A 27,016-nucleotide genomic window follows, 5' to 3' on the forward strand; every position below is an offset into this window, starting at 1 on the left:
AACAATCTATCAATAACAAGTTTGGCATGACTGATGCATTTGTAATTCACTCAGACATTATCTGACATATCAAAAGTTCATATGTTTACAGTAATCCAGTAGATAAAAAGTAAAATATGTAGCCTTGATTGTGATAGTGTTAAAATGATGGAGGACTCCGGCAGACGATAATGTATGAACCTAAATCAATGTTACTACAAACGCGCATATGTAAATCATCTCTACTGAAGTAAATTTACAATTCATTTAAACATGAACACAGATCAAACGTTTGAAGTTGGAATGGGTATTTGTATTTACACAGAATAATTTTGTAACATATCCCAGGAATGTATTTTGACAAATATTTTTGGTTATTTAACATATGGCGAATAGAGAACAGAAAATAAGTACGACGTAATATGGTTAAAATGTTGAGATATTTTGTTTGTTCCTTTTTAATCAAAAGAACGAATTCGACCACATCATTACTTAACAGTCATGAAAAACTTGAAGCTGAAATGAAATAACCCTTTTTCAGCAAAATAAAATGTTTCGTTATGTGAAATGATTAACTCTGCACAAAATATTCAGTCCTGGTTATAATTGCGGTTAGTCTAGGCGTAAATGAAGCCTTTGTGGCAAGTGTATGCAGTCAAGTTTAATTGGCCGAATGTTTCATCATAATAACAAGTTCAGAACACTGGTTTATAATTTTTGGCGAATGTCTTAAAGATTGGCCTTAGACTCCTAAATAAATGAAGTCCCAAAACAATGACTTATGAAATGTATTGGACATGAACAACTGTATTTACTTGTAATCAAATACATTCTTCAAGATGAAATAAATGTTCAACAGATCTTAATTGTCTCATTAACTTTTGAAATGCATGTAAAAAGCATTCAAAAACAAAACATATATTCAAAAGGTTAAATAATAATATCATGAAAATCATATTAAGTGTTATTTAAATTTTAAAAATTTTCGTATTCATGACTTTGAAAACATTCAACAATACGAGGGCTGTCCGGAAAGTTCGTAGACAAGGCTATAAAATCATTTAGTAGTTGTTTTTATTATAATATTTCTTACTTATGTTTGTGTGGTAACATTTATAATCGTTTTGTAAAACCAAATCTTGATATTTGGTCATATGTAAAGTCATAGTGATTTTATACGGAAGACAATATCCTACTTTGTGTATGTTTTGCTTCATGGCAAATTATAATTATGTTTTCTTTCGACACTACTCTCTTCACATGATGCCTAAATTGATTATTTAAACATCAAATTATAGTCCATGCTGCTTAGAAAGCTCGAGTGAATCATTGACAAAAGTTAAAGCCGGTGTCATTGTAAGAAGAGTTAACTTGAAATAAGATAATTTCGTGATATTTCATTAAACATTTCATATATACTTGTGAGTTAATATTATAACATGAATAAGTACACAAAAAATTACGTTTCGTATGAGGTAGCGATATCTTGAAAGTGATCAAACTCTGAAACAGATGATATATCAATTAAAATTAAAAATGTTTTATGCACTTAGTTAAAAATAAATTCAACAGGAATGATATTTTGCCAAATCTGTATTTTGTTTTTTTGATATTGAAATGAATGTGTCATTCTAATTTGTAATAAGATAATTTCATATGAGCAAATATTTGCCATCTAGAAATGTTTTGAATTTTCGGAAAATTTCATTAAACACGTTTCAGGTATATTCATGCACGTAGCTTTGGTATTTACAACGAAGAAGCAAGTAACCTTGGCATTTGTAACATAAATTGATACAAGGTCTTGAGAAATGTGATGAATCGTTTAAATATCTTGCAGGACGGAATCATTTACTTGAGTGAATATAATTGATAAACGAGGATGAAGTATATGAAATTTGAAAAGCAACTCATTTAAAACATTTATTTTGCAAGTGCCATATTCCAACGTAATGTTTACCATCTTGTTTGTTTGTGGTATCTTTGTTTATTGAGAAAATATCATTTTGAACTTTATGCCACATGTATGTTGAATGGGGTTTAATGTGTAATGTTATAATTCTCTAGTTATTTTATGGAGGATGGTGACTGTTAAACTGGACTATTCTACATTTAAAAAACTAGATACTGAAATTGTGAACTATCCATATTTCATTATTTGCGAACAAACTGTTCAACTTTTTTTGTTGACGTTATTTTTGTCTAAGACACTATCTGTCAGTATTTGAAAACCTTATGATTTCAAAAAGGAATTACGAGACTGAAACAGAAAGTAATCATCAAAGAAATTGTGAAAATATTAATCAATCATTTATATAACTTGCACTTCTTGACAGGTCGTTACACTATTATGTTTTTTGAAAGCAATGAGTAAAATATCTGAGGACAAGCAGTTTTAAATCATGATTCACAAAATGTTCGTAAACACATGAAATAGACTTGTACATATCAACATAAATATCAAAACAAGTTAAGAATTCGAATGAACATTGAATCGAGTGCATATGAGATATAAATAATTAGTTTAATAGACTTAATACTTACAATAAGGTTTTTATTACCATGATAACAAGATTTAAACGGCTAGTTAGTCTGGTGTTAATTATTGAGACAATCCTGTAATGACTAACTTACAAGTTTATTGAAGGGCTCTGACATGAAGAGAAATAATAAATATGTCCGTTCGCAATGTAAATAATTAGACATAAGCTATAACAAATGTGCTCATACATTAGAAATCATGAATTTAGAATAGTGTTCTTTTTAACAGGAATTAAACAAACATTCTTCTTTTTCGGTTCATTGTTTCATTACATGTAACCTCTATTTTTATTTTTCGGCAAGCTGTTACTTCTTTAATACTTGCAAAATGAATTTTGTGCAAAGCGTTTTCTTTTTAGCATAGTTTAAGTTACAATAAAAAAAGCTGTTTATGAGGTTACAACATCATATATTCTCATATTTGCTGCAATGTAAATAGAAGTTGAAAACGACTTTTGTTCTAACCATTCAATATGAACACTTTGGTTATATACGCAGAAAGTTCAGCAGCACTGCATTGATTGTAAAGATTGTTTTAATTTATCTTATTCAAAACAGTATTATGTATTATGTAATCAAATACAAAAACCAGTTCGAAAATAACCCACCGAAACTTTATACCAACTCTTAAGATGGTGTTATGTTACAATATTTCTCCGCAATATTATTTTTTTAGTCATAAGGTAATGCTGTTCTCAAAAATAAAAACGATCATATTGACTAGATATTGATTAAAAGTTGGAATAAAGGTCAATTACAAAAATGAATAAGCATTAAACTGTGAAAAGTAAAATGTAACAAATGTTATTAAAGAGGTAAATGAAAGAAAATACCAACTGACTTCATTAATATGCTATTTCTTTTAGATATGCATTTATTAGGTAGCGATAATTACTTAATTTGGTCTCTGATTATTATTTTTACGTTCTGCACGAATGCTTCAATTTAATTGAAAGAATAAACTATACAGTTGACGATAATTTTTATTCGATTTTTCTTTCAGCTTTTAAATTCAAAATCATTACTTTTTATTTCAGCAAAATTGATCGAGCAACGATGATAAGTCATTCGGCTTTAAACTTTAGGAGAATAATTTGCTCGTATTAGCAAATGCTTACAGCCGATTCACCATAAAATCATCCAAGAAATTTGTAATTTGCGCTAAGATATCATTAGCTGAAATGTGTGAAAAACTAGCAGGTTTATCATTGACATAATATATTCTAATAGAGCTGGTGCATCAAAGTACGCGTTCTTTTTACCACGTATGTTTCTTTCACGATGCGCGTTTAGAATTAGTTTATGTTTGAGGTGTGTATCAGAAACACAGAAACTGAATCATTTGAATGATGGAAAATGTCACATTTCATATGGCTATGCACTTAAGGCATTAGAGGTATATGTTTCTAATGTATTATGTATCTTACAATACATTTTGATTGCATTCACTTAACAAAAGAGATCTACCGGGAAGAATAATTTATTCTCTAACAATCGATCATTTGCTCCCCACACCTTGTGTCCATGAAGTTTTAATCACTGCCTGGGATACCTGTTTTCTTGTGTTCAAAGAGTACATTAGTCTACACTTCGTCTTCAGACATCTCCGTATCATAAAACACATTACGTCGAACGTATTTGGTTTCCTTAAACAACAGATTCGTGAGTGTAATATAAACAAAAATATAAACTATACTAACATCTGGCATATCATCACTATAAAATTTAGCTAGCTATATGATTTTGAAAAACAAGTAAATTACAAGCGTAAAAAAATTGAAGAAAAATAAAAGAAATAATGCATAGAAAATTGAGATCAAATAATGTTGTTGAATAAATAGTCAATGCAATTTTTTTTTCTATTTTCATTTTTTTAGTAGCAAAATATTGGTTTCTTTATACCCTTATTTATTAATATATTTTGCAAAATGCCTTACTTCTGTTTTACTACTCCCATAATAAAATAGAGAGTTAAGTTTTTTATGAATAAGTGCAAAATATAAGTAAGATTAAATTATCTAAGTATTAAATATCTTTTTGTTCTACAAAGCCGCAAAATATAGATATGTTTTGCTTTTAAAAAAATAAAAGAACTGTAAATTGTGTTCTAATTATTTAATGTTAGCGCCGACAGACAAAAGTGATGACGTCACACATGTGTTATTCATTTTGAAATATTATATAAATCTTACAAAGAAAAAGAAACGCAAATATAAATTTCTATAAGTACAATATAAGATAGGTAAAAGCATTTGTCTACCAACGTACCTTTTTTTGATATTACAGTTGTATTTCATTGTATTGAAATGTACTTAATTTGAAAGCTAGGTAGATGACGTTCAACGTCAACGTCTCGGCATCAGATATAAAGACTCGTAACAAACGTTTTACAGTTCAAAATCATTATTAATTGAGTATTAGTATCTTTTAACAGAGATGTTTGGAGACATGGTGTAATTGTTTTTACTTGCATTGTGTATTTCGGTATACATGTGCTTGTCCAGGACCGTGGACGTACGCCACTCGTGAGAATACTGTTTTAAAGATCACTCAAGGAAATAAATTCGATCTTACACACAAACAAACAAATATCCTCTATATCTAAACACCAAACCTCAATATTATGTAAGGGTTTAGGTTTCTGTCCTACACCGTTGAGAAATAATAATATATTTTACAATAGGGACATCCTTATTTTTAACCGTAGACTTAGGTTAACACAATTTTTTCAGGACTACAAACCAACGAAGAACAACCATTTAAGCAACAATCCGGATGTACACCACCAGCAGGTAAATCGATCGAATTAAAAACCTATATTATGTGTACTGGAACCATCCAACAAGAGAATATCCGAATAGAAAGAACTAAAATACCACAAGCACAACAATAATGTCGTCCTGAACGATTTGCAATGATCGAAAATATAACATCCCTGTTTGGATGTAGGGGCGACTATTTACAGCCTCCACATGGCACAAACAACGCTAATGTGGCGCTAAAATAGAGAGAAATAAAAAATCCCTAAAGACGCACAAAACGACAAAATTGAAAATGTTGCAGAGCCTGTTCATGGACGGTACTCATGGACAAAACTCACTTGATTGCCTGTTGAATAGAAAGGAAAATGATTATTATTTGATTGTATTGCACTTGATGTAAAATACATGTAACTGATTCATAAACAGCATTTCTTTGTGTTTGGTAAACATTTTATTTAATTGATAATAAATACACATGTCCATTCTATTATACGTGTTATTACTAAACTTGAAATAATTAATTAATTATTTTTCTGATAATATGGAAGAGTATTTTCAACAATGACAACAAGATAAACATGTTGTTCTCGTTCAATAAAGGTGGCGCGATAGCTCAATTGGTTAGACCACTGACTATCACTCCTGAGGTTCCGGGTTTGATCATCGGTAACACCCTTGGGATCTGGATTTTTCAGAAACACTATCAGTGTTTCCCACCTACCTAGAGGTATACTTGGTACGAAACCAAGGTAATCCTCGCATGTATCAGTGCTATACACTGGGCATGTAAAAGAACCAAGGGATCTATTCAATAATAGCTAGGGACTGGTTCCCGGATTCCCTTGTATCTCATAGATGTTACTAGTGTCTGCTGAGGTGAGGACCCTACTGGAAATAAGTGCTTGCACTTTCGTCGGCTATCCTTGACCGCCCCGCCCCATCAATTCAAATAATAAAAACAGCGACTATTTCATATGCAATGCCCCGTAAATACTGTTTCAGTAAAAGTACAACGTTTTGGCATTAACCCATTTGATAACGGATCTTACTTTTTCTAAAACTACCAATTTCATTAAGGTTAAAACAATGAAACACGTCATCAAAGGAACATCTATAAGAAGTTTTTTGTATTATTGTTTAATTTCATTTATTGATCGTAAAATCTCCATGAACATCATTGATGTTAACTTTTCTAATGCACAGTCTATTAGCTTAAATGAGTTCATGTTGTGAAATAACAATATCGGTTGTAAACAATATACAAAAAAGTATAATTTTGAATTCAGCACTATGACTCTTACCGCTATTATATAAGATATAGGACTTCCAGCCATAAAACACACATAGAAAATAAAATAAGTTAAACAATGAAGTACAAATGAATACAAAATTAATAAGCATCAGAATATAGTTTTTACATAATATAATGACTAAAAACTATTTGGTTCGTCTGTGTTTTGAATTATTGAAAGCCAACATCTTTTGCATCCATTCCATGCGTCGTCAAATTTGAAACATATATATCATTTTCTTTATCAGCAAAATCAAATTTGCCAAATTAAATACGATATTTCATTCACTCGTATTTTATGCAAACAAATATATTTATATCAATTATGGAATTGTATACTTTAACATATCTTGATGACAAGTCCAGTAGTTATTGAGATTCTCATTGAAACTTGTTTAATTCACCATTTATATTTCATTTACTGCCGAACTCAAATATAATTGAAAGTCCTTTTGCTTAACTCTTTAAGAAAAATAAAAATACTTAAAACCGTGCAGCAATCGTCATTTTCAGGTCATTGCTATTTAATATTTTAGAATTATTTTGTACCTGACCAGTCCACTACTACTTCTAGAAACTCTATTAATTGAAGGAAACAATCAAAACTAATGTAAGTGTAATTCGGTTACTTAGCTTTAATATCGAATAAACAAATTTTGAGGAAATTACTTATAACCATGTGAATGGGTTCATTCAACTTGCACCGGTTATGAAGTTAATTTTACGTTCTTTCTATTGAACACAATAATCAATGTAAGAATTACAAACATATGTTTAACGTCGTAATCGTAGTCATCTCAGTCTGACGGCGCTGAAATATAAATATGAAACCATTAACTTTTCTGTTAAACATAATATTTATTCACGCTGTTCATGAGCAGTACATCTTTGGTTACTCCTGTTTTATAATTATATCATAACATTTGTTTTTGTTTTCTTTTTATCTCTTTTATATTATATTATACCTAGCTTGTGACTATTCTCCTGTTTTGTATGACATTTTATGTGTTTGAATATGTACTTGGTTTACTTTTTCTAATTCAAATTATAAATTTACAGTAAAAGTTTGCAAGGTCAAGCTACAGCCTGGATTTTTCTAATGATGATAAAATTTCCGAGTTATATAATTCTATAATGAATTCTATAATGTATAATATGCTGAAGAAAAATGAAACATTTTTTCATATTTTTCTATTGTTTTAGCATTTGAATATATCATTAATTAGACGGAGGAAGTCAAAACTATTGTCTTTATTTGATCATTAGATAGTTATATAAAATATTACTTGAATCACTGCTATTGTATTTTTTCTGCCTTTTTTAAATGTTTATTCAGTCTTCATTACCGCTCCTTTTACTGCAAAAAATCTTTAAATACAAACCGTTTTCTAAGAACAATTTCATAACAATCTATCAATAACAAGTTAATATCTTTTGGCATGACTGATGCATTTGTAATTCACCCAGACATTATCTGACATATCAAAAGTTCATATGTTTACAGTAATCCAGTAGATAAAAAAATAAAATATGTAGCCTTGAAAGAGGACTGTGGCAGACGATAATGTATGAACCTATACCAATGTTACTACAAACGCGCATATGTAAATCATCTCTAATGACGCAAATTTACAATTCATTTAAACATGAAGACAGATCAAATGTTTGAAGTGGGAATGGGTATATATATTTAAACAGAATAATTTTGTAACATATCCCAGGAATGTATTTGGACACATATATTTTTAGTTATTTCTTGCAAGTCATTAACAAATGGCGAATAGAGAACAGAAAATAAGTACGACGTAATATGGTTAAAATGTTGAGATATTTTGTTTGTTCCTTTTAAATCAAAAGAACAAATTCGACCACATCATTAAGACATGTAATGCTTGAAGCTGAATTAAATTAACCCTTTTTAAGCAACATAAAATGTTCGTTATGTGAAATGGTTTATTCTGCATAAAATGTTCAGTAAGCCGAAGGAAGGCCTAGTGATAATTGTGGTTAGTCTAGGCGTAAATATAACCTTTGTGACGAGTACATGCATTCAAGTTTTAATTGGCATAGTGTATCATCATAATAACAATTTCAAAACACTTGTTTATAATATTTTGGCGATGTGTAAAACATTAACATTATACACCTAGACAAATGAAGTCCCAAAATAATGACTTGAGAAATGTATTGGACATGAACAACTGTATTTACTTGCAATCAAATACATTCTTCAAGATGAAATAAATGTAAAACAAATAAATCTTAATTGGTCTCATTAACGTTTGAAATGCATGTTAAAAAGCATGCAAAAACAAAACATATATTCAAAAGGTTAAATAATAATATAATGAAAGTCATATTAAGTGTAATTTAAATTTTAACATTTTTCGTATTCATGTCTTTGAAAACATCCACGCTCAAAACATTCAACAAAAGTTTTTTTTTACTTGTAATCAAATACATTCTTCAAGATGAAATAAATGTTCAACACATCTTAATTGTCTCATTAACTTTTAAAATGCATGTAAAAAAAGCATGCAAAAACAAAACATATATTCAAAAGGTAAAATAATAATATAATGAAAGTCATATTAAGTGTAATATAAATTTTAACATTTTTCGTATTCATGAATTTGAAAACATTCAACAATAGTTGTTTTTTGTAATATATCTTAACAATTATAATCGTATTGATAAACCATATCATAATATTTGGTCATATGTAAAGTCATAGTGATTTTATACGGAAGACAATATCCTACTTTGTGTATGTTTTGCTTCATGGCAAATTATAATTATGTTTTCTTTCGACACTACTCTCTTCACATGATGCCTAAATTGATTATTTAAACATCAAATTATAGTCCATGCTGCTTAGAAAGCTCGAGTGAATTACTGACAAAAGTTAGGCCGGTGTCACTGTAAGAAGAGGTAACTTGAAATAAGATAATTTCGTGATATTTCATTAAACATTTCATATATACTTGTGAGTTAATATTATAACATGAATAAGTACACAAAAAATTACGTTTCGTATGAGTTAGCGATATCTTGAAAGTGATCAAACTCTGAAACAGATGATATATCAATTTAAATATAAAATGTTTTGCACTTAGTTAAAAATAAATTCAACAGGAATGATATTTTGCCAAATCTGTATTTTGTTTATTTGATATTGAAATGAATGTGTCATTTTAATTTGTAATAAGATAATTTCATATGAGCAAATATTTGCCATCTAGAAATGTTTTGAATTTTCGGAAAATATCTCTAAACACGTTTCAGGTATATTCATGCACGTAGCCTTGGTATTTACTACGAAGAAGCAAGTAACCTTGGCATTTGTAACATAAATTGATACAAGGTCTTGAGAAATATGATGAATCGTTTAAATATCTGGCAGGACGGAATCATTTACTTGAGTGAATATAATTGATAAACGAGGATGAAGTATATGAAATTTGAAAAGCAACTCATTTAAAACATTTGCAAGTTTTGCAAGTGCCAATTTCCAACGTAATGTTTACCTTCTTGTTCGTTTGTGGTATCTTTGTTTATTTAGAAAATATCATTTTGAACTTTATGCCACATGTATGTTGAATGGGGTTTAATGTGTAATGTTATAATGCTCTAGTTATTTTATGGAGGATGGTGACTGTTAAACTGGACTATTCTACCTTTAAAAAACTAGATACTGAAATTGTGAACTATCCATATTTCATTATTTGCGAACAAACTGTTCAACGTTTTTGTTGACGTTATTTTTGTCTAAGACACTATCTGTCAGTATTTGAAAACCTTATGATTTCAAAAAGGAATTACGAGACTGAAACAGAAAGTAATCATCAAATAAATTGTGAAAATATTAATCAATCATTTATATAACTTGCACTTCTTGACAGGTCGTTACACTATTATGTTTTTTGAAAGCAATGAGTAAAATATCTGGGGACAAGCAGTTTTAAATCATGATTCACAAAATGTTCGTAAACACATGAAATAGACTTGTACATATCAACATAAATATCAAAACAAGTTAAGAATTCGAATGAACATTGAATCGAGTGCATATGAGATATAAATAATTAGTTTAATAGACTTTATACTTACAATAAGGTTTTTATTACCATGATAACAAGATTTAAACGGCTAGTTAGTCTGGTGTTAATTATTGAGGCAATCCTGTAATGACTAACTCACAAGTTTATTGAAGGCTTCTGACATGAAGAGAAAAAATATATATGTCCTTTCGCAATGTAAATAATTAGACATAAGCTATAACAAATGTGCTTATACATTAGAAATCATGAATTTAGAATAGTGTTCTTTTTAACAGGAATTAAACAAACATTCTTCTTTTTCGGTTCATTGTTTCATTACATGTAACCTCTATTTTTATTTTTCGGCAAGCTGTTAGTTCTTTAATACTTGCAAAATAAATTTTGTGCAAAGCGCTCTCTTTTTAGCATAGTTTAACTTACTATAAAAAAGCTGTTTATGAGGTTACAACATCATATATTCTCATATTTGCTGCAATGTAAATAGAAGTTGAAAACGACTTTCATTCTAACCATTCAATATGAACAATTTGGTTATATACGCAGAAAGTTCAGCAGCACTGTATTGATTGTAAAGATTGTTTTAATTTATCTTATTCAAAACAGTATTATGTATTATGTAATCAAATACAAAAACCATTTCGAAAATAACCCACCGAAACTTTATACCAACTCTTAAGATGGTGTTATGTTACAATATTTATCCGCAATATTAATTTTTTAGTCATAAGGTAATGCTGTTCTCAAAAATAAAAACGATCATATTGACTAGATATTGATTAAAAGTTGGAATAAAGGTCAATTACAAAAATGAATAAGCATTAAACTGTGAAAAGTAAAATGTAACAAATGTTAAAAGAGAGGTAAATGAAAGAAAATACCAACTGACTTCATTAATATGCTATTTCTTTTAGATATGCATTTATTAGGTAGCGATAATTACTTAATTTGGTCTCTGATTATTATTTTTACGTTCTGCACGAATGCTTCAATTTAATTGAAAGAATAAACTATACAGTTGACGATAATTTTTATTCGATTTTTCTTTCAGCTTTTAAATTCAAAATCATTATTTTTTATTTCAGCAAAATTGATCGAGCAACGATGATAAGTCATTCGGCTTTAACTTTAGGAGAATAATTTGCTCGTATTAGCAAATGCTTACAGCCGATTCACCATAAAATCATCCAAGAAATTTGTTATTTGCGCTAAAATATCATTAGCTGAAATGTGTGAAAACTAGCAGGTTTATCATCGACATAATATATTCTAATAGAGCTGGTGCATCAAAGTACGCGTTCTTTTTACCACGTATGTTTCTTTCACGATGCGCGTTTAGAATTAGTCAAGGTTAATGTTTGAGGTATGTACCAGAAACACAGAAACTGAATCATTTGAATATAGGGTTAACGCACGTTTTTCCGTGTTATAACGTCTGCAGAGTCCCGAGGAACGGTTGGTGCCCGAGCCCGGTAGGGCGAGGGCTCCAACAGTTCCGAGGGACTCTGCAGACTTTATAACACGAAATAAACGTGCGTTGACGCTATTATAGCATAAAATTTTAAAACAGATTCATGATGTACATTATATATAAAAAACAAACATTAAATCTTTGTGCTTGAACGGTATTTATCCAACTCTTCATGTTTTACGTATGCGTTTTATTTTTTCCGGGGCCAACAACTTGAGAACCGAACGAAATTTCAAATTTTAATTGATTTAACAAAGTTGAACTTTGGAGATATAATAACTTAAGAAAAACATAACATTACTCTACCCAAGACAAAACAGGTGCCTCAGAAATTCCTAGAATGATTACAGATTGGCGGTAGGAAAAAGATTTAATTTTAGAATCGGTTTTTTTTAAGCACGCAAGTTTAAAAAAAAATCAGGCATAAAACATTATTCTCTCAAAGAAACATACAGAACATGTATCAATATAAACGTCAATAAAACAACGTTTTCTTATATTCATTTTGTGATATTCATTTTGTAAGTTAATCGGGGGATTTTAAACTGAATGACAGATTCTATTTGTTTATACTGACAACTGTCCGTTTCTAAGAAAGGGCGACAACCAAGATAAGCGGCGATGTCTATACGCCGTATTGCCGGCATAATAACTTGAATGCTGCTCGCCGTTATTCGACTGAGGCCCTCGAATTAATAATTCCAATATAACAAGAGCGCATGACTCTGGCAAACAGGCCAAATCGTCATTTTTTTTGTTTGTTTACTGGGCCCTCTATGTATTGCGCATAGGTAAAACCGGGCTATAACAAGAGCGCGTGACTATGTTAACGCATGGTTTTGGCCCCGTTATAGCATGGGCAAAAAAGGGAAAAATAGCCGATTTTATGCTATAATGATGGAAAATGTCACATTTCATATGACTATGCACTTAAGGCATTAGAGGTATATGTTTCTTAATGTATTATGTATCTTACAATACATTTTGATTGCATTCACTTAACAAAAGAGATCTACCGGGAAGAATAATTTATTCTCTAACAATCGATCATTTGCTCCCCACACCTTGTGTCCATGAAGTTTTAATCACTGTCTGGGATACCTGTTTTCTTGTGTTCAAAGAGTACATTAGTCTACACTTCGTCTTCAGACATCTCCGTATCATAAAACACATTACGTCGAACGTATTTGGTTTCCTTAAACAACGGATTCTTGAGTGTAATATAAACAAAAATATAAACTTTACTAACATCTGGCAGAGTTATTACATGAGGGGCAATAGATGGAACATCAGTCATATCATCACTATAAAATATAGCTTAGTTATATGATTTTGAAAAACAAGTCAATTACAAGCGTAAAAAAATTGAAGAAAAATAAAAGAAATAATGCATAGAAAATTGAGATCAAATAATATTGTTGAATAAATAGACAATGCAATTTTTTTTTCTATTTTCATTTTTCTAGTAGCAAAATATTGGTTTCTTTATACCCTTATTTATTAATATATTTTGCAAAATGTTTACTTCTGTTTTACTACTCCCATAATAAAATAGAGAGTTAAGTTTTTTATGAATAAGTGCAAAATATAAGTAAGATTAAATTATCTAAGTATTAAATATCTATTTTGTTCTACAAAGCCGCAAAATATAGATATGTTTTGCTTTTGCAAAAAATAAAAGAACTGTAAATTGTGTTCTAATTATTTAATGTTAGCGCCGACAGACAAAAGTGATGACGTCACACATGTGTTATTCATTTGAAATTGTTATATAAATCTTACAAAGAAAAAGAAACGCAAATATAAATTTCTATAATTACAATATGAGAGAGGTTTTTTATCTTGATAATGAAGTAGGTAACAGCATTAGTCTACCAACGTTCCTTTTTTGATATTACAGTTGTATTTCATTGTATTGAAATGTACTTAATTTGAAAGCTAGGTAGATGACGTTCTTTCATACGTCAACGTCTCGGCATCAGATATAAAGACTCGTAACAAACGTTTAACAGTTCAAAATCATTATTAATTGAGTAGTATCTTTAAACAGGGATGTTTGGAGACATGGTATAATTGTTTTTACTTGCATTGTGTATTTCGGTATACATGTGCTTGTCCAGGACCGTGGACGTACGCCACTCGTGAGAATACTGTTTTAAAGCTCACTCAAGGAAATAAAATTCCATCTTACACACAAACAAACAAATATCCTCTATATCTAAACACCAAATCTCAATATTATGTAAGGGTTTAGATTTCTGTCCTACACCGTTGAGAAATAATAATATATTTTACAATAGGGACATCCTTATTTTTAACCGTAGACTTAGGTTAACACAATTTTTTCAGGACTACAAACCAACGAAGAACAACCATTTAAGCAACGATCCGGATGTATACCACCAGCAGGTAAATCGATCGAATTAAAAACCTATATTATGTGTACTCATCTTCAATTGATGAACGAAACCAATAGATATAAGCCAGTTTCTAACATCTCTAATGAAGAACGGCAGGCCATATTATCTTTACGTAACAATTCATATATCATAATAAAACGTGCAGATAAAAGTGGTGCTGTTGTTATTCTAGATAAGAATTCGTATATACAAGAAGGCCTCAGACAGCTTCATGACGAACATTTTTACCAAGCAATCTCTTCAGACAAAACGCAAAAAGTATCAAACAAAATAACAGCATTTTTTTAACTACCCAAGGACATATGATTTACTGCCGAATGAACCAATCACTGTTTTGAAACCTAAGCATTGTAGAACGTCGGTATTTTATATGTTGTCAAAAATCCATAAATCCAATAATCCTTGCCGACCCATGGTATCAGCTTGTGACAGCCCAATATAAAAACTATCGCAATTTTTCGATTATCATATCAAATTTCTCGCACAAACAGTAAAATCATTTATTATGGACACCAATGACTTCTAATTGAATTTAATAACTTAGGTCCGATCCCAAAAGAGAACAGCACTATAAATAACCCTCATAGATGCACTTTATAAATGACAAGAACAGGAACCGGAAACATACTCATACTAGTTGTCCTTAATTCAAAGATAATATGTTCATGATTTAACCGCATATCCGACAGGAATTAATTTTCTTCATGGGCCGTCTAAACACATTTGAATGGAATCGGTTGGACTAAAATACCAATGTCTGCTGTACAGAGTGAGTTCATTTGCTTTAGGATACAAAATTAAGTAACTACTTCTTGAATGAATGATTGTCATTTATTTTTAAAATGACTGTTCTTAACAATAAATCTTTAAATTTTACCAAATGTTTATAAACTAATGTATTACAAAATATTAAACTAAGAATGCTAAGCAAAGGTGGGTCATCAACAACCAAATAATGCAACAAAATAGAGAAAAAAAGAATCCCTAAAGAAAGTCCAACACAAGAAAATTGAAAATGTTGCAGGCTCGGTTTTATTGAGCCTGTTCATGGACGGTACTGTAAAGTGCAAGTCAATGATGTTATATTTTCGATCCTTGAAGATCGTTCAGCACGACATTATTGTTGTGCTTGTGGTATTTTTAGTTTCAACTTTTCGGCATTTTCTAGTTGGGTGGTTCCAATATTCATACTTGAATAATGTTGAATCACCCTTAGGATATGTTGCCTGCTTTTTAAATTTGTCTTTTGACGTCTTATCTGTGATACGCAGGCTTCATAACCTCTGATCGGTAACTTGCACTTTCCAGTACCGTCCATGAACAGGCTCAATCAAACCGAGCCTGCAACATTTTCAAATTTGCCGTGTTGGGCTTTCTTTAGGGATTCTGTATTTATCTATTTTACCGTCCACGCCCCTTAGCACCGGCTTAAGTAGAATTCAACATTTAACACGAAAATGGTGAAATTTTGAATTTAGAAACATCCGCAGATGTGTTCATACGGCGGTTATCATGGAACCTTCAATGTGACACAGTAGTGCCATTCCATGAAAAGCGGCATATGGTCCCCAAGTAAAAGAATGCTTTTGCCCTAAACGAGAAAACAATGGGCTGAACTAAATAAAATGGAATTTTGAAAGGGGATCTGAGGTTATGAAGCCTGCATATCACAGATAAGACGTCAAAAGACAAATTTAAAAAGCAGGCAACATATCCTAAGGGTGATTATACAGTATTCAAGTAGGAATACTGGAACCATCCATGTTGAAAATGGCCCAATAGAAGAAACTAAAAGTACCACATAACATGTATAAACAACAATAATGTCGTGATGAACGATCTTAAAAGTTGCATGACCCACCCCACTCAGTTCAGCTGAATACTACCTAAGAAGTTAGTAAGATTATATACAGGTATGAAAAATGCCACAAACACAAAACACATTTCATAACTTAATAAGATTTACGCACCAGATCGACTTTCACCAGGTAAATTCAGTATTTAACCTACTCTCATTGAATGTCTGCTTTATTATTTTCAACATTTCAGTTAATGTTACCGTAGAAGAAGGCAGAGAGGAAGAAGTTGACAGTAGTACCACAGTTAAAGGTATTTATTAGTATTTGTGTGGTTTCTTAAATAATTGAGCTATTGTCACAGTCAGATTGGCAATAGTCAGATCGCCATTGCCATTGATGTCTACAAACTTTAACCTTGATCATAACTTTAGGCTGTTAGTGTTTATACCATGTCCACAGTATAAGATGTTGATCTGCTGACCTAGATTTTGACCTTATCATCTAATTTTAAATCCCGATTACATCCATTGCTTTTAGAGGTAACATTAAACTTTGATATCAGCTTACAAAGAGATTTCACTTTTGAGCTTCTTTCTTGTTATTTGATGTCAAGCTATTTAAATATGGACCATATGCTTATATTTAAGGTTTATATTGTACATTTGTTGTCTCTGTGAACAGTCATTCATAAGTTTTACCTCAAGCTTGTAACATCATCTTATGAAAGTGTGAGGCATTTTAGAAAAATTGATGCTATATACATGTTTGATTTACAAATTTTAACTACATGTTGCTGGTTTTCTTATGATTCCATTGGAACAAAATAAAGATGTTTGTATTGGTTTCTACTTTGAAGATTCATTGGTTGGGGACCAGGTTAGTGCAAGAAGCTCTTCCTCCAAAGGTGAGACTGTAAACGTGTATATAAGTCATTATCATCCATTGGAATTGTATTTCTACGCATGGTCAATTATTACATATTATATCAGCTTAAATTATATAAGTGCTTAATAGTTTAACTTTCTTAATGTATAATCTTCAACTTAGGTTCTTTGCACCCTTCCTTTGTTAAGCTGTTTAAATGTTGTTGAATTGAACTTCATAAACATTAAAACATATTGAATTGGTTAGGCAAAACACAAGTACAGAACTTTAGTAGAACTTCACAGACAATTGAACATATTGGATTGATTATGCAAAACATAACTACACAACAAATCAATACAAAAAAATGTGATGAACCGATGTGCAGTCATTGATTAAATGATAGGTAAATGTATAGATGAATTAACCTAAGTTTTAAGTTATATTTATGTCAGGTTTGGTAATACCCTATTTAAACAGATCATAGGAATTCCTATGGGTACTAATTGTGCACCCCTGGTCGCCGATTTGTTTTTGTACTGCTATGAAAGAGACTTTATGTTGAGTCTCTCTGAAGATAAACAACAAGATGTTATAGTCGCATTTAATAATACTTCCAGATACCTTGATGATATTTTTAATTTAGATAATCCTTATTTTGATCAAATGGTGTCTGACATTTATCCGCATGAACTACAACTTAATAAAACGAACTCTTCAAATCTTAGTACATCATTTTTGGATCTTCATATTACTATCAACAACAATTCTATTCACACCAAAATCTATGATAAAAGAGATGACTTTGACTTTTGTATAGTTAATTATCCACATTTAGATGGAGACGTACCCCATGCAACATCTTACGGGGTTTATGTTTCCCAGTTAATTAGATTCGCTAGAGCTTGTAGCAACGTAAAAGATTTCAACGAGCGGAATATTTTTATTACCAGCAAGCTTCTAAAACAGGGCTACCGCTATCATAAATTACGGAAATATTTTACTAAATTTTACAATCGTAACTTTGATTTAATTTCCAAATTCAATAGTGATTTAAAAACTCTTCTGCGACAAGGGATTAGCCAGCCTGGTTTTTATGGCGATGTGATTTACAAACTTCGTAAGATTTTGGGTCATGGTAATTTTTCTGCTGTTTTTACTAAAATCATTAAACGTTTTATTAAAAGAGGTTATGACCCTACTATTTTAAGACATACTGCATGCTGAGTGTTCAAACCTTTTACAGTTGGACACTACGCTTTCCTCTTTTGATAACATCTGACGGACCAAGTGGGAGACTCTATGATGGACAGTTCTTAAAGCCCTTTTGGATTGAATTATCTTAATGTTCGTCTTCTGCTTTGCTTCGTCGGGCCCTTGTAGGTGATTTTCTTGTTGCTCTGTCTTCCTTTAGGACATTGAGTACTTTTGTTATTGTCATTGGGTTTACTTTTATATATTTCTACATGATCATTTTGGTGTTTTACTTATTTAACATTTTGTAACCATAACAACTGTTAGAATTTTACTTGGCGGGGATTCATTTTTTAATTTACACTGTCTCGTTTATAGCAACATGGTGGGGCTAAGAGCGAGGTCTGGTGCACCATTAACCGGTTAAAACTCCCCAGCAGTCATAATTATGCTACTGACCGTTTCAAGGCGGCGCCCCACTGTGTTCCTCAGATGTATGTCTTATGTTGTTTCATACTGTTTTGGTGACACTTTTGCTTGTGTCCCTTGTTGTTTTCTCGTCTACGGTAAGTATCTTCCCCATTGCCTCTAGTTTTTATTTCTTTGATTACTCCCCATCCCCTCCCCCCCCCCGGTCTCCTGTCCCCTTCCCCTTTGTGGGCCTATTTTTATTTTCTTTGAATTCCTAATCAGTTACAAATTAATTATCATTTAATGATTAACCTGTCCGTGCTCTGTCTTTGCCCTGTCCTGTTTTTGTTTGGGGTCCCCCTGGGCTCCTTGCCATTGGTTCTTGTTGCTGGGTCATGTGGGGGTTGCGTTCATTGAACGCCTCCTTTCCTTGTTGATCTTGTTTATCATATTTTATATTCTTTTAAACAAATGTCCAGTTAATAATGGGAAATGTAATCTACTGTCACTACTTTATTCTCACATTTATTGCCCTATCTCAAAATAGCTATTTTTTCAAATGGCATGTTAAATTATTTCCTATAACTTTGAATTGAAAAGTTTATTGCATGCTTTCCAGTGTTTTATTGTAATATATCAGATGATAATATTCTGATAAAACACTAGGGAAATTTATAAAATATAATTTTCACAGCAGCCGGACTATATCTGAATGCGAATGAATAGAAAATCATAACGAGATGGAATAACAGGCAGAAATAAATGCTGTCATGCGTAAATTTTGCTTCTTTAAGAAAATAAAGTCGATGTCAACATACATCATATTAAAAATGTAACAAAATTAGACCAAATTTAACAGAACTATTACATGTGTTTTGAATTATCAATTTACAGAAAAAAACCATGAGCAGAGAGAAGAGACGGGGTATTTGCAGCAGTAAGTATTTATCTGTCGCATGTGTTGTAAATAAATTATCTTCTATTCTTTAATAATCTATCGCAATTATATAAATTTGAATGTATAATTATTGCATTCTTTACAACCAGTATCAGTAAAGGTAATGCATGCAAAGTTAAAATCTAAGCAAAATAGTATTAGCTCATTACATTTTTTTTGTAACAGAAAACAATCAGTGATATCATGACTCTACCATGTATGTAGTACAACAAATGCTCATTTACATTCTTCTGTGCAAGAAGTCACACTCATTGCCATTATTGTTATGAACTGTTATTATAAGACAGACACTCATTTTATTTAGCGATAAAATAAGTGTTTAGGATAAATTACTTCCTATTGGAAACATGTGATTTTAAATCTTTTCTGTTTTAAATGAGAAACATGATGAATTTAGTCTAATATGACTTATCTTAGACTGTAGACATCTTGCCTAAAGTCATACAGGGCTGTTCAGTTTAGCAGTTTAATGGTTAAAAGTCTATTTTAATGTAAGACATCAGTTTGAAATGTATATTGACAAATTATTAGAACTAAATTGATTTGTGCAATAAACTTGTTGTTGAATTATGGATTTTTAACCTCAGCTGAAGATGTACAGAAGAGGCGCTTCTTGGAAATTGAGGAGGAAAAGCTGGCCTTGGCAAGGGAGACCTTGGAATTGAAGAAAAGAAAAGTACAGCTTCTGGAGGAGAGTGTTTCTTTCCAGAAGAGAACTGCAGAAGCTGTTGAGTCAATGCTGCATATTATGCGTGATAAACAAATTGAAGGCTTATTAAGTAATACTCTACTTGAATGTTAGTGAAAGTGTTTACACATTTTTCATCCCCTATTGTTCTTACAGAGGTGGAAAAAACGTGCAAACATTTTCATGGAAATAGACACCAGCTTTCTGAACACCATATATATATTTTGACTGTATTGAAACATTTTCAAGAGATAGGTGATATTTGTTTGTTTGTGTGTAAGATAAATTTTAATTCATTGAGTGAACTTTCAAAACAGTACTCTCACAAGTGCCATAGAACACTGTTTTTTAAAGTTCACAAGATGAAATAAAATAGCATCTTATTAAACAAACAAACAAATTTTCTTCTTCTTTTATGCTTAAATACAAGTTTAAATAAAATGTCTTTAATATTAATTTTACTATTACCACTGGGAGTCAGATTTTTCATTAAGTACAAGAAGTCTTTACCTGAAAAAAAATTAGACTATCAACCTTTAATGGCGATGATATTATTTATTTTATTAAAAAAATATGAATGAATCTTTTTACCTATCTTAAGCTCTTAATACATTTTTCTAAAGATTGAATTTCTTAAGATATTTGGCTCATGTGGAGGTGTGCAGCTTTAATACACTTGCTACTATATAGAAACAAAATTGCCTATGTTATCAAGTGATTTTGAGTGTCATGTGACTGATAATGAGTATTCCGCCTATGGCCAATGAGTAACTTCTTGGAAATCGTTTATACATATATATATTTAAAAACGTTGTGTAAGTCTCCTCCTCTGTTCAAACGCATCCCTGCTACAATTCTGTACGATTTCTTGATTGTTGTCAACAACAATGCTGTCAGTATTAGGATTTGGAAGATTTAAGTCCAGCGCCATATTGTGCAGTTTGAAACATGACTCTATAATTTTAACACACGTGGATGGTCTGTATGGAAGTGCACCTCCAGTTTTGTGAAGACATCTGCAAAATGTATCATGCAAAAAATATAGTCATTTTTCAACGAAATTTGAATAATTTTATTATTACAGTTTCACATTTGTAGATAATATATATCAGTTTATAGCAAGTGAATGATTTTTATATGCCCACCATCAAAGAAGAGGTGGTATATTGTTTTGCTAATGGCAGTCAGTCTTGTCTGTCCGTTGGCAGATCACATGCTTTTTGCTGATTATCTTAAAAACTATTTACCACAAAGTTTTCATATTTCACATTCTGTCATAGGGGTCATTAATGTCAAAACGATTTTTGCTCAATATCTTGAAAAGTTTTTATCACTTAGTATTTATATTTCACATATTGATAGGTCATGACTAGTAGATGAACCCTATTGATTTTAGGGTATTTATATCAATGGACCTTTAATGTTAGAATTGTTTCCACTCATTATCTTCTATACTTCTTATTATCTTGAAGTATGAAGTCTTGGTGATTCATATTTTAATTTATCAATACTAGTAGAAGACCACTACTGATTTTGATGTCATTAGGTCGAAGGTCAAGTTCATAATAACCTTGAATGTTAAAATGATAATTCTTTTTTTCTTTATTTATAACTGTTTTTATCACAAGAACATGCCATGTAGATAAAGTGAAATTTACCTGAAGCGGGCTTTCAGAAGTGCAAAAGACCTTTCAATAAGGCACCTTGTTGCCATGCGTGCTTCATTGAAACGCCTCTCCTGTTCGGTATTCACATTCAGTAGCGGTGTTATCAGCCATTTCTTCAATGGATAGCCGGAGTCCCCTAACAGCCAGCCATTGTTCGTTGAGTCTAATATGCCTGGCAGTGTTGAATTTGCTAATATAAAAGCATCATGTGTACTGCCAGGCCACCGTATAACTGCATTTATGTACCTTAAAACAATATTGAGTAACTGTTATTAAGTTAATCAAATAAATGTTATAGGTGTGAGTATGATAAAATTTGCTTGTTAGATTATACAGTAGTAAGAGCTTTACAAGGAAACATTACAATGTTAAGAAAGACCCATTGAGAAATTTTTTTGGTTTTATTTACCTCATATTTGCATCACATACTGCTTGCACATTTATGGCATGGTATCCTTTGCGACATACAAATATGGGTTCCTCTGCCCCTGGTGGTGCCATAATGGGTAAAAGGGTGCCATCAATACACCCAATTACATTGGGGAAGCGGGCAATTTGATGAAACCTCTGTTTGTTTATTGCTGCTTGAGTGTGATCTGGCATCTTAATGTTGTTAACCTTATTACAAATGGCCTCACATACTCTTCCAACAATTCTGCTACTGGATGACTTTGAAATGCCATGTAGGTCACTTGTTTCTGATAAGTAATCCCCTTTCGCCAGAAATCTGAGGGTGGTCAGCACCTAAATATAGAATGTATAATTTTGTATATACATCAAAGATATGTACTTAATGCATAACATCTAATTTTTATAAATTTTAAACGAACTAATTGAATCTGTAGTTAAGATTCAATATTTTTTTACCTCAACTTTTTTTTTGAAGAAAAAAGTAGAAATATTGTTACAGTCTTGGCGGCGTTGCCATCCGCAAACTTGTACCTGGATCATAATTTTTTTTGGTTTGTGGTGTATTGTCTTTATACTTGGCCACAACAAACCTTTGGACAAGAGCTTTTGGTAGACCACACTAACCTTGACCTTTATCCATAAATGACCTTGACCTTGAAGGTCAAATGTCTAAATTTTGCTATTATTAAGAGGTTAATACACGGCAGGAGAGGGCCGGAAGGTGATAATTGGCCCACAAAATGAATAATGGACCGAGGGCCATTATTCATTCAGGGCATATTATCACCTCCCGGCGCTACTCTGACGTGTATTAATGTCTTAAATACACTTTGTAGATCTAATAGTAGCATTTTGTTTTTTAAAAAATACAACAACAAAGTTCTTTGGTTGAAATTCTTGTCTAATCTTCTACAGTTCTGTACAGAGATGTTTACTGTTTGTATGTTGAAAGCAGTAGAATCTAGTAGCAAGTTTTATTTTCATTTTTTTCGGAATGAATTTGTCATATTATTTCTTCAAATTTCAATAGTAACAGAAATGTGTTTGTACTAGATAAATTTTATGTTATAAGACGCTTGGTATTTTATTATACCCCCACCACAAAATGTGGGAGGGGGGGGGGGCTATAATAGATTTGTTTTGTCGCGTCAAATATCGAACAAAGTTATAATATATTAGACAGAATGGCATGTCCGCTCTGTAAGTCCTACACTAAGTAAAAGATTGTGGCTCAAATGTTTCCCTCAACAAGAGGGTGTGCAGAACCCATGTCACCCTTTTGCTGGGTAAAGGTCAAAAATTGACTTTGAAAATATTATTAAGTTTTAACATGTAATTGAACATTTTTGAAACTAGAAAAGTGTCTATATAAAGGGTCACAATTTAGATATGTTGGTCAAGTTTCATAATTCTGTATTGCATTAAAGTTATGCCCCCTTCTAAGTCTTCAAATTTACATAGTCAAATATGTTGTGTTCGCTCTATAAATCCTATACTCAAATGTTCACCTTAACAAGGTTATGTGCCAATGTCACACTTGAAGGTCAAAAATTGACTTAGAAAATGTTTAGTATTTTGTGAAAATGAAATGTTATTTGTAACTGTTTAAAACATGATTGACAATAGATATTTATACTATTAAAAGTACTTTTTTTTCACCAGAGATAATTTCTTTTTATGTATATGTTTTTGTGTCACTAAAGTCATTCCCTTAACTACCTCTCAAAGTTGTCTTCTGTCAAGGAGATTGGTGGGGGTATGAATCGCATTCAGCGAGAGTTCTAGTTTTTCATGTTTTCAATTTTAGTATGCATTTCTTTCTTTTAAATTGTTTAAATGAATAAAAAAAATTTTCAAGAATTGCATAGGATCTTTTATTAGAAAATTAAACCCCAAAAAATTTTATTTTTTCCCAAAATTAAAAGGAGCAATTCAATAAAATAATAATAAAATTTGTTTTTTAAGTTTAAACCCCCTTTTTGGGGACTCGCCCTACCTGAGTAAATTTTTGAAATGTTTGGGACTGAAAATTATTTTTGTTGTATTTTGAATGGGTTTTCGAACCGCACCAAATATTAAATTGCAAAAATTTTTCGCATTCATTTGCAACATGTCCCCTTATTCAAGAAATAGTTAAATTCAAATTGGAAATTCAAACATTGAAAGCGTTTTTAACACACTTTTTAGACAAATTTGGCTAAGAAAAAGCATAAAAATCACAATTTTTCAATTTTATTGGGAAAGGGGTTCTTTTTTAACTATTATTGGGCAAAAATTCTCGTTTGTTACAGAGTCCAGCAGCTCAATTATGTAAGAAATTAAAATGTTTAAAAGGTTATAATCTGATAAACATTTAATGGTGGAATGAAAAATCTTAATTTAAAAGGCAATGCACTGTTTAACATGCATCAATGTATTGATATGATCTAAATCAGTATTTAAACCAAACAATGCATTAAAAATATCATTATTTTGCTATCAATAAATACCAATACAAGCCTATGTTATGAACTTTTTAGACTCTGATTAATTAAAGGAGAGTAAGTCCAATAATGTAATATGATATGAAAAATTTTTAGTAATCTGGAAAAAAGGGATTTAAATTTGGTAAGATTAGACACAAATAATGAATTGAATTGATAAATAGAGTAAGTCCAATTTGCTGGAAATTTATTAGTTAGAATTTTATAAGATGTGAAATAATATAATCTCTTATTAGAATTTGTCATTAATAGAGGATATTGAATGAGTGTAATTTCAATACTGAATTTATTGCGCGAGTTGAATAAAATTATATTGTGCGAGCCTCTGGCGAGCATTATATATTTTTTTATTTAAAGAGTGCAATAAATTAAGTATTGAACTTACACGAATTTAATGTTCTACATGTTCTATTTATCACATACCCAAAAACAAACCTTTTAAGTAAAATAAAAGTCATTTTTCATTGATGCGCCTATAGTATAAATGAACATTTAGCGCGTCTTTACACTATGTTTGTATAACGCTTATAACATCGCGCCAAAATATATGCACGGCCGTGCAATACCATATTTACTACGGAGTGGCAAAATCAGCAAGGGTGTGTGATAAAATTCATTATTGAATGTAAACTGGTAAAAATCATCAATATATGAAATGGAAGGTCATTTACCTAAACATCTTTTGAAATTGTGGTTTTCCCTCAGCAATAGCAACTAGTAATGTTTACACATGCACTATTTCAGATATAAATATGAACTTTGTGATAATAGTTTAATATTTAGATTTTATATACATCTGCTTTTGTTATAGTTTACAATATTACTTGTTCCTTGACATCGAGTTTTTATATTCTTACAGAGTTTCCATTAGACCATTTCATAAATGAAGATTAATAAAATTTGAAAACTGTTATACCGGTAGTTTCTTTTTAATGATACATTTCTCAGTTTGATGTTATTCCCACAAATCTTAATCAGTTTCTTTCTAAAGCATGTCAAACCCCAATTTTTGTGTCCCCTCTATAGAGTATTGGCGACAAAAGGGATAACTTCCCCCCATGTCTGTCTGTCAAAAAACTTGTCTGGACTAATCAGAAATCACAGGTGCCATTTCATCCAAATTTTACAGGAATAATCACTATCAAGTTAAGGTCGTTGACTTCAAACCACTTGCCCCTCACCGCTGTGGGTTCGAATCCTGACAGGGACTTTGGATTCTTTCATGTGAGGAAGCTATCCAGCTAGCTTACCGAACGTCGGTGGTTCTACTCAGGTGCCCGTTCGTGCCTGAAATAAGGCACGTAAGGGCACCTGGGGTCTTCCTCCACCAGTAAAGCTGGAACGTCGCGATATGACCTAAACTGTGTCGATGTGACGTAAAACCCAAAACAAACAAAAACTATCAAGTTCAGTTGTGTATATTGTAATAATTTTCCTTTTTGGTGATTTATTCCATGGTCCTTGACGGGTTTCTATTCTCAAAGTTTGTTCAGACTACCCTCTTTTAAAACTAACGCAATTTTAATTTTGCCTCATTACAGTTTTTTATGGCTCCTGCTATACAGTACTTGTTACATTCAGTTGGCTAACATGAGGCGACACTTGTTATCACTGATCTCCCTTGTTAACAAATTCCTGTGAAATAAAGCAGTTGATTGGGGATTTCTATAACCCATTGGGCAATATTCTAAAAGTCTTGATTTACCATTTTATCAAAAGTATCAGTACTGCACATTCAAAGCTAGTGTGACGACGATAGTAGAACGTCAGAATACTAATAATGAACTTAATAGAATGCAAAAACTAAAGTAAGTGAAGTAACATAAGGGATAATATTCAAAATATATCGACACAAACCACTCTTGGGTGTTAAACTAGCTTTTCAACGCCCAAGAACGTTTCACTAAGCTTGCAATACTTACTTGTATGTAAAAAAAGCATGGATTCAAACAAACCTCTATTGGGACACATTATTTAAAGCTTTTGTTTTGTGTCATTTATTTTATTTATTATACAATA

At 31.2% G+C, this 27,016-nt stretch overlaps 1 protein-coding gene across 1 annotated transcript; it reads right to left on the reverse strand.

The window, feature by feature from the left end:
* Positions 1-21,234: 21,234 nt before the first annotated feature.
* On the reverse strand, positions 21,235-22,839 carry LOC132721416 (putative nuclease HARBI1). The gene is made up of 3 exons (XM_060705721.1): positions 22,513-22,839; positions 22,095-22,349; positions 21,235-21,452 (listed from the first exon to the last, which is right to left on the reverse strand). Exons 1-3 carry the CDS (start codon positions 22,704-22,706, stop codon positions 21,239-21,241), a joined length of 663 nt encoding a protein of 220 aa, XP_060561704.1. The 5' UTR covers positions 22,707-22,839; the 3' UTR covers positions 21,235-21,238.
* Positions 22,840-27,016: the final 4,177 nt, after the last annotated feature.

This window comes from Ruditapes philippinarum, unplaced genomic scaffold (genome assembly GCF_026571515.1).
Source record: "Ruditapes philippinarum isolate M1 unplaced genomic scaffold, ASM2657151v2 ctg1538_1_1_1_1, whole genome shotgun sequence".
Lineage (NCBI taxonomy): Eukaryota > Metazoa > Mollusca > Bivalvia > Venerida > Veneridae > Ruditapes > Ruditapes philippinarum.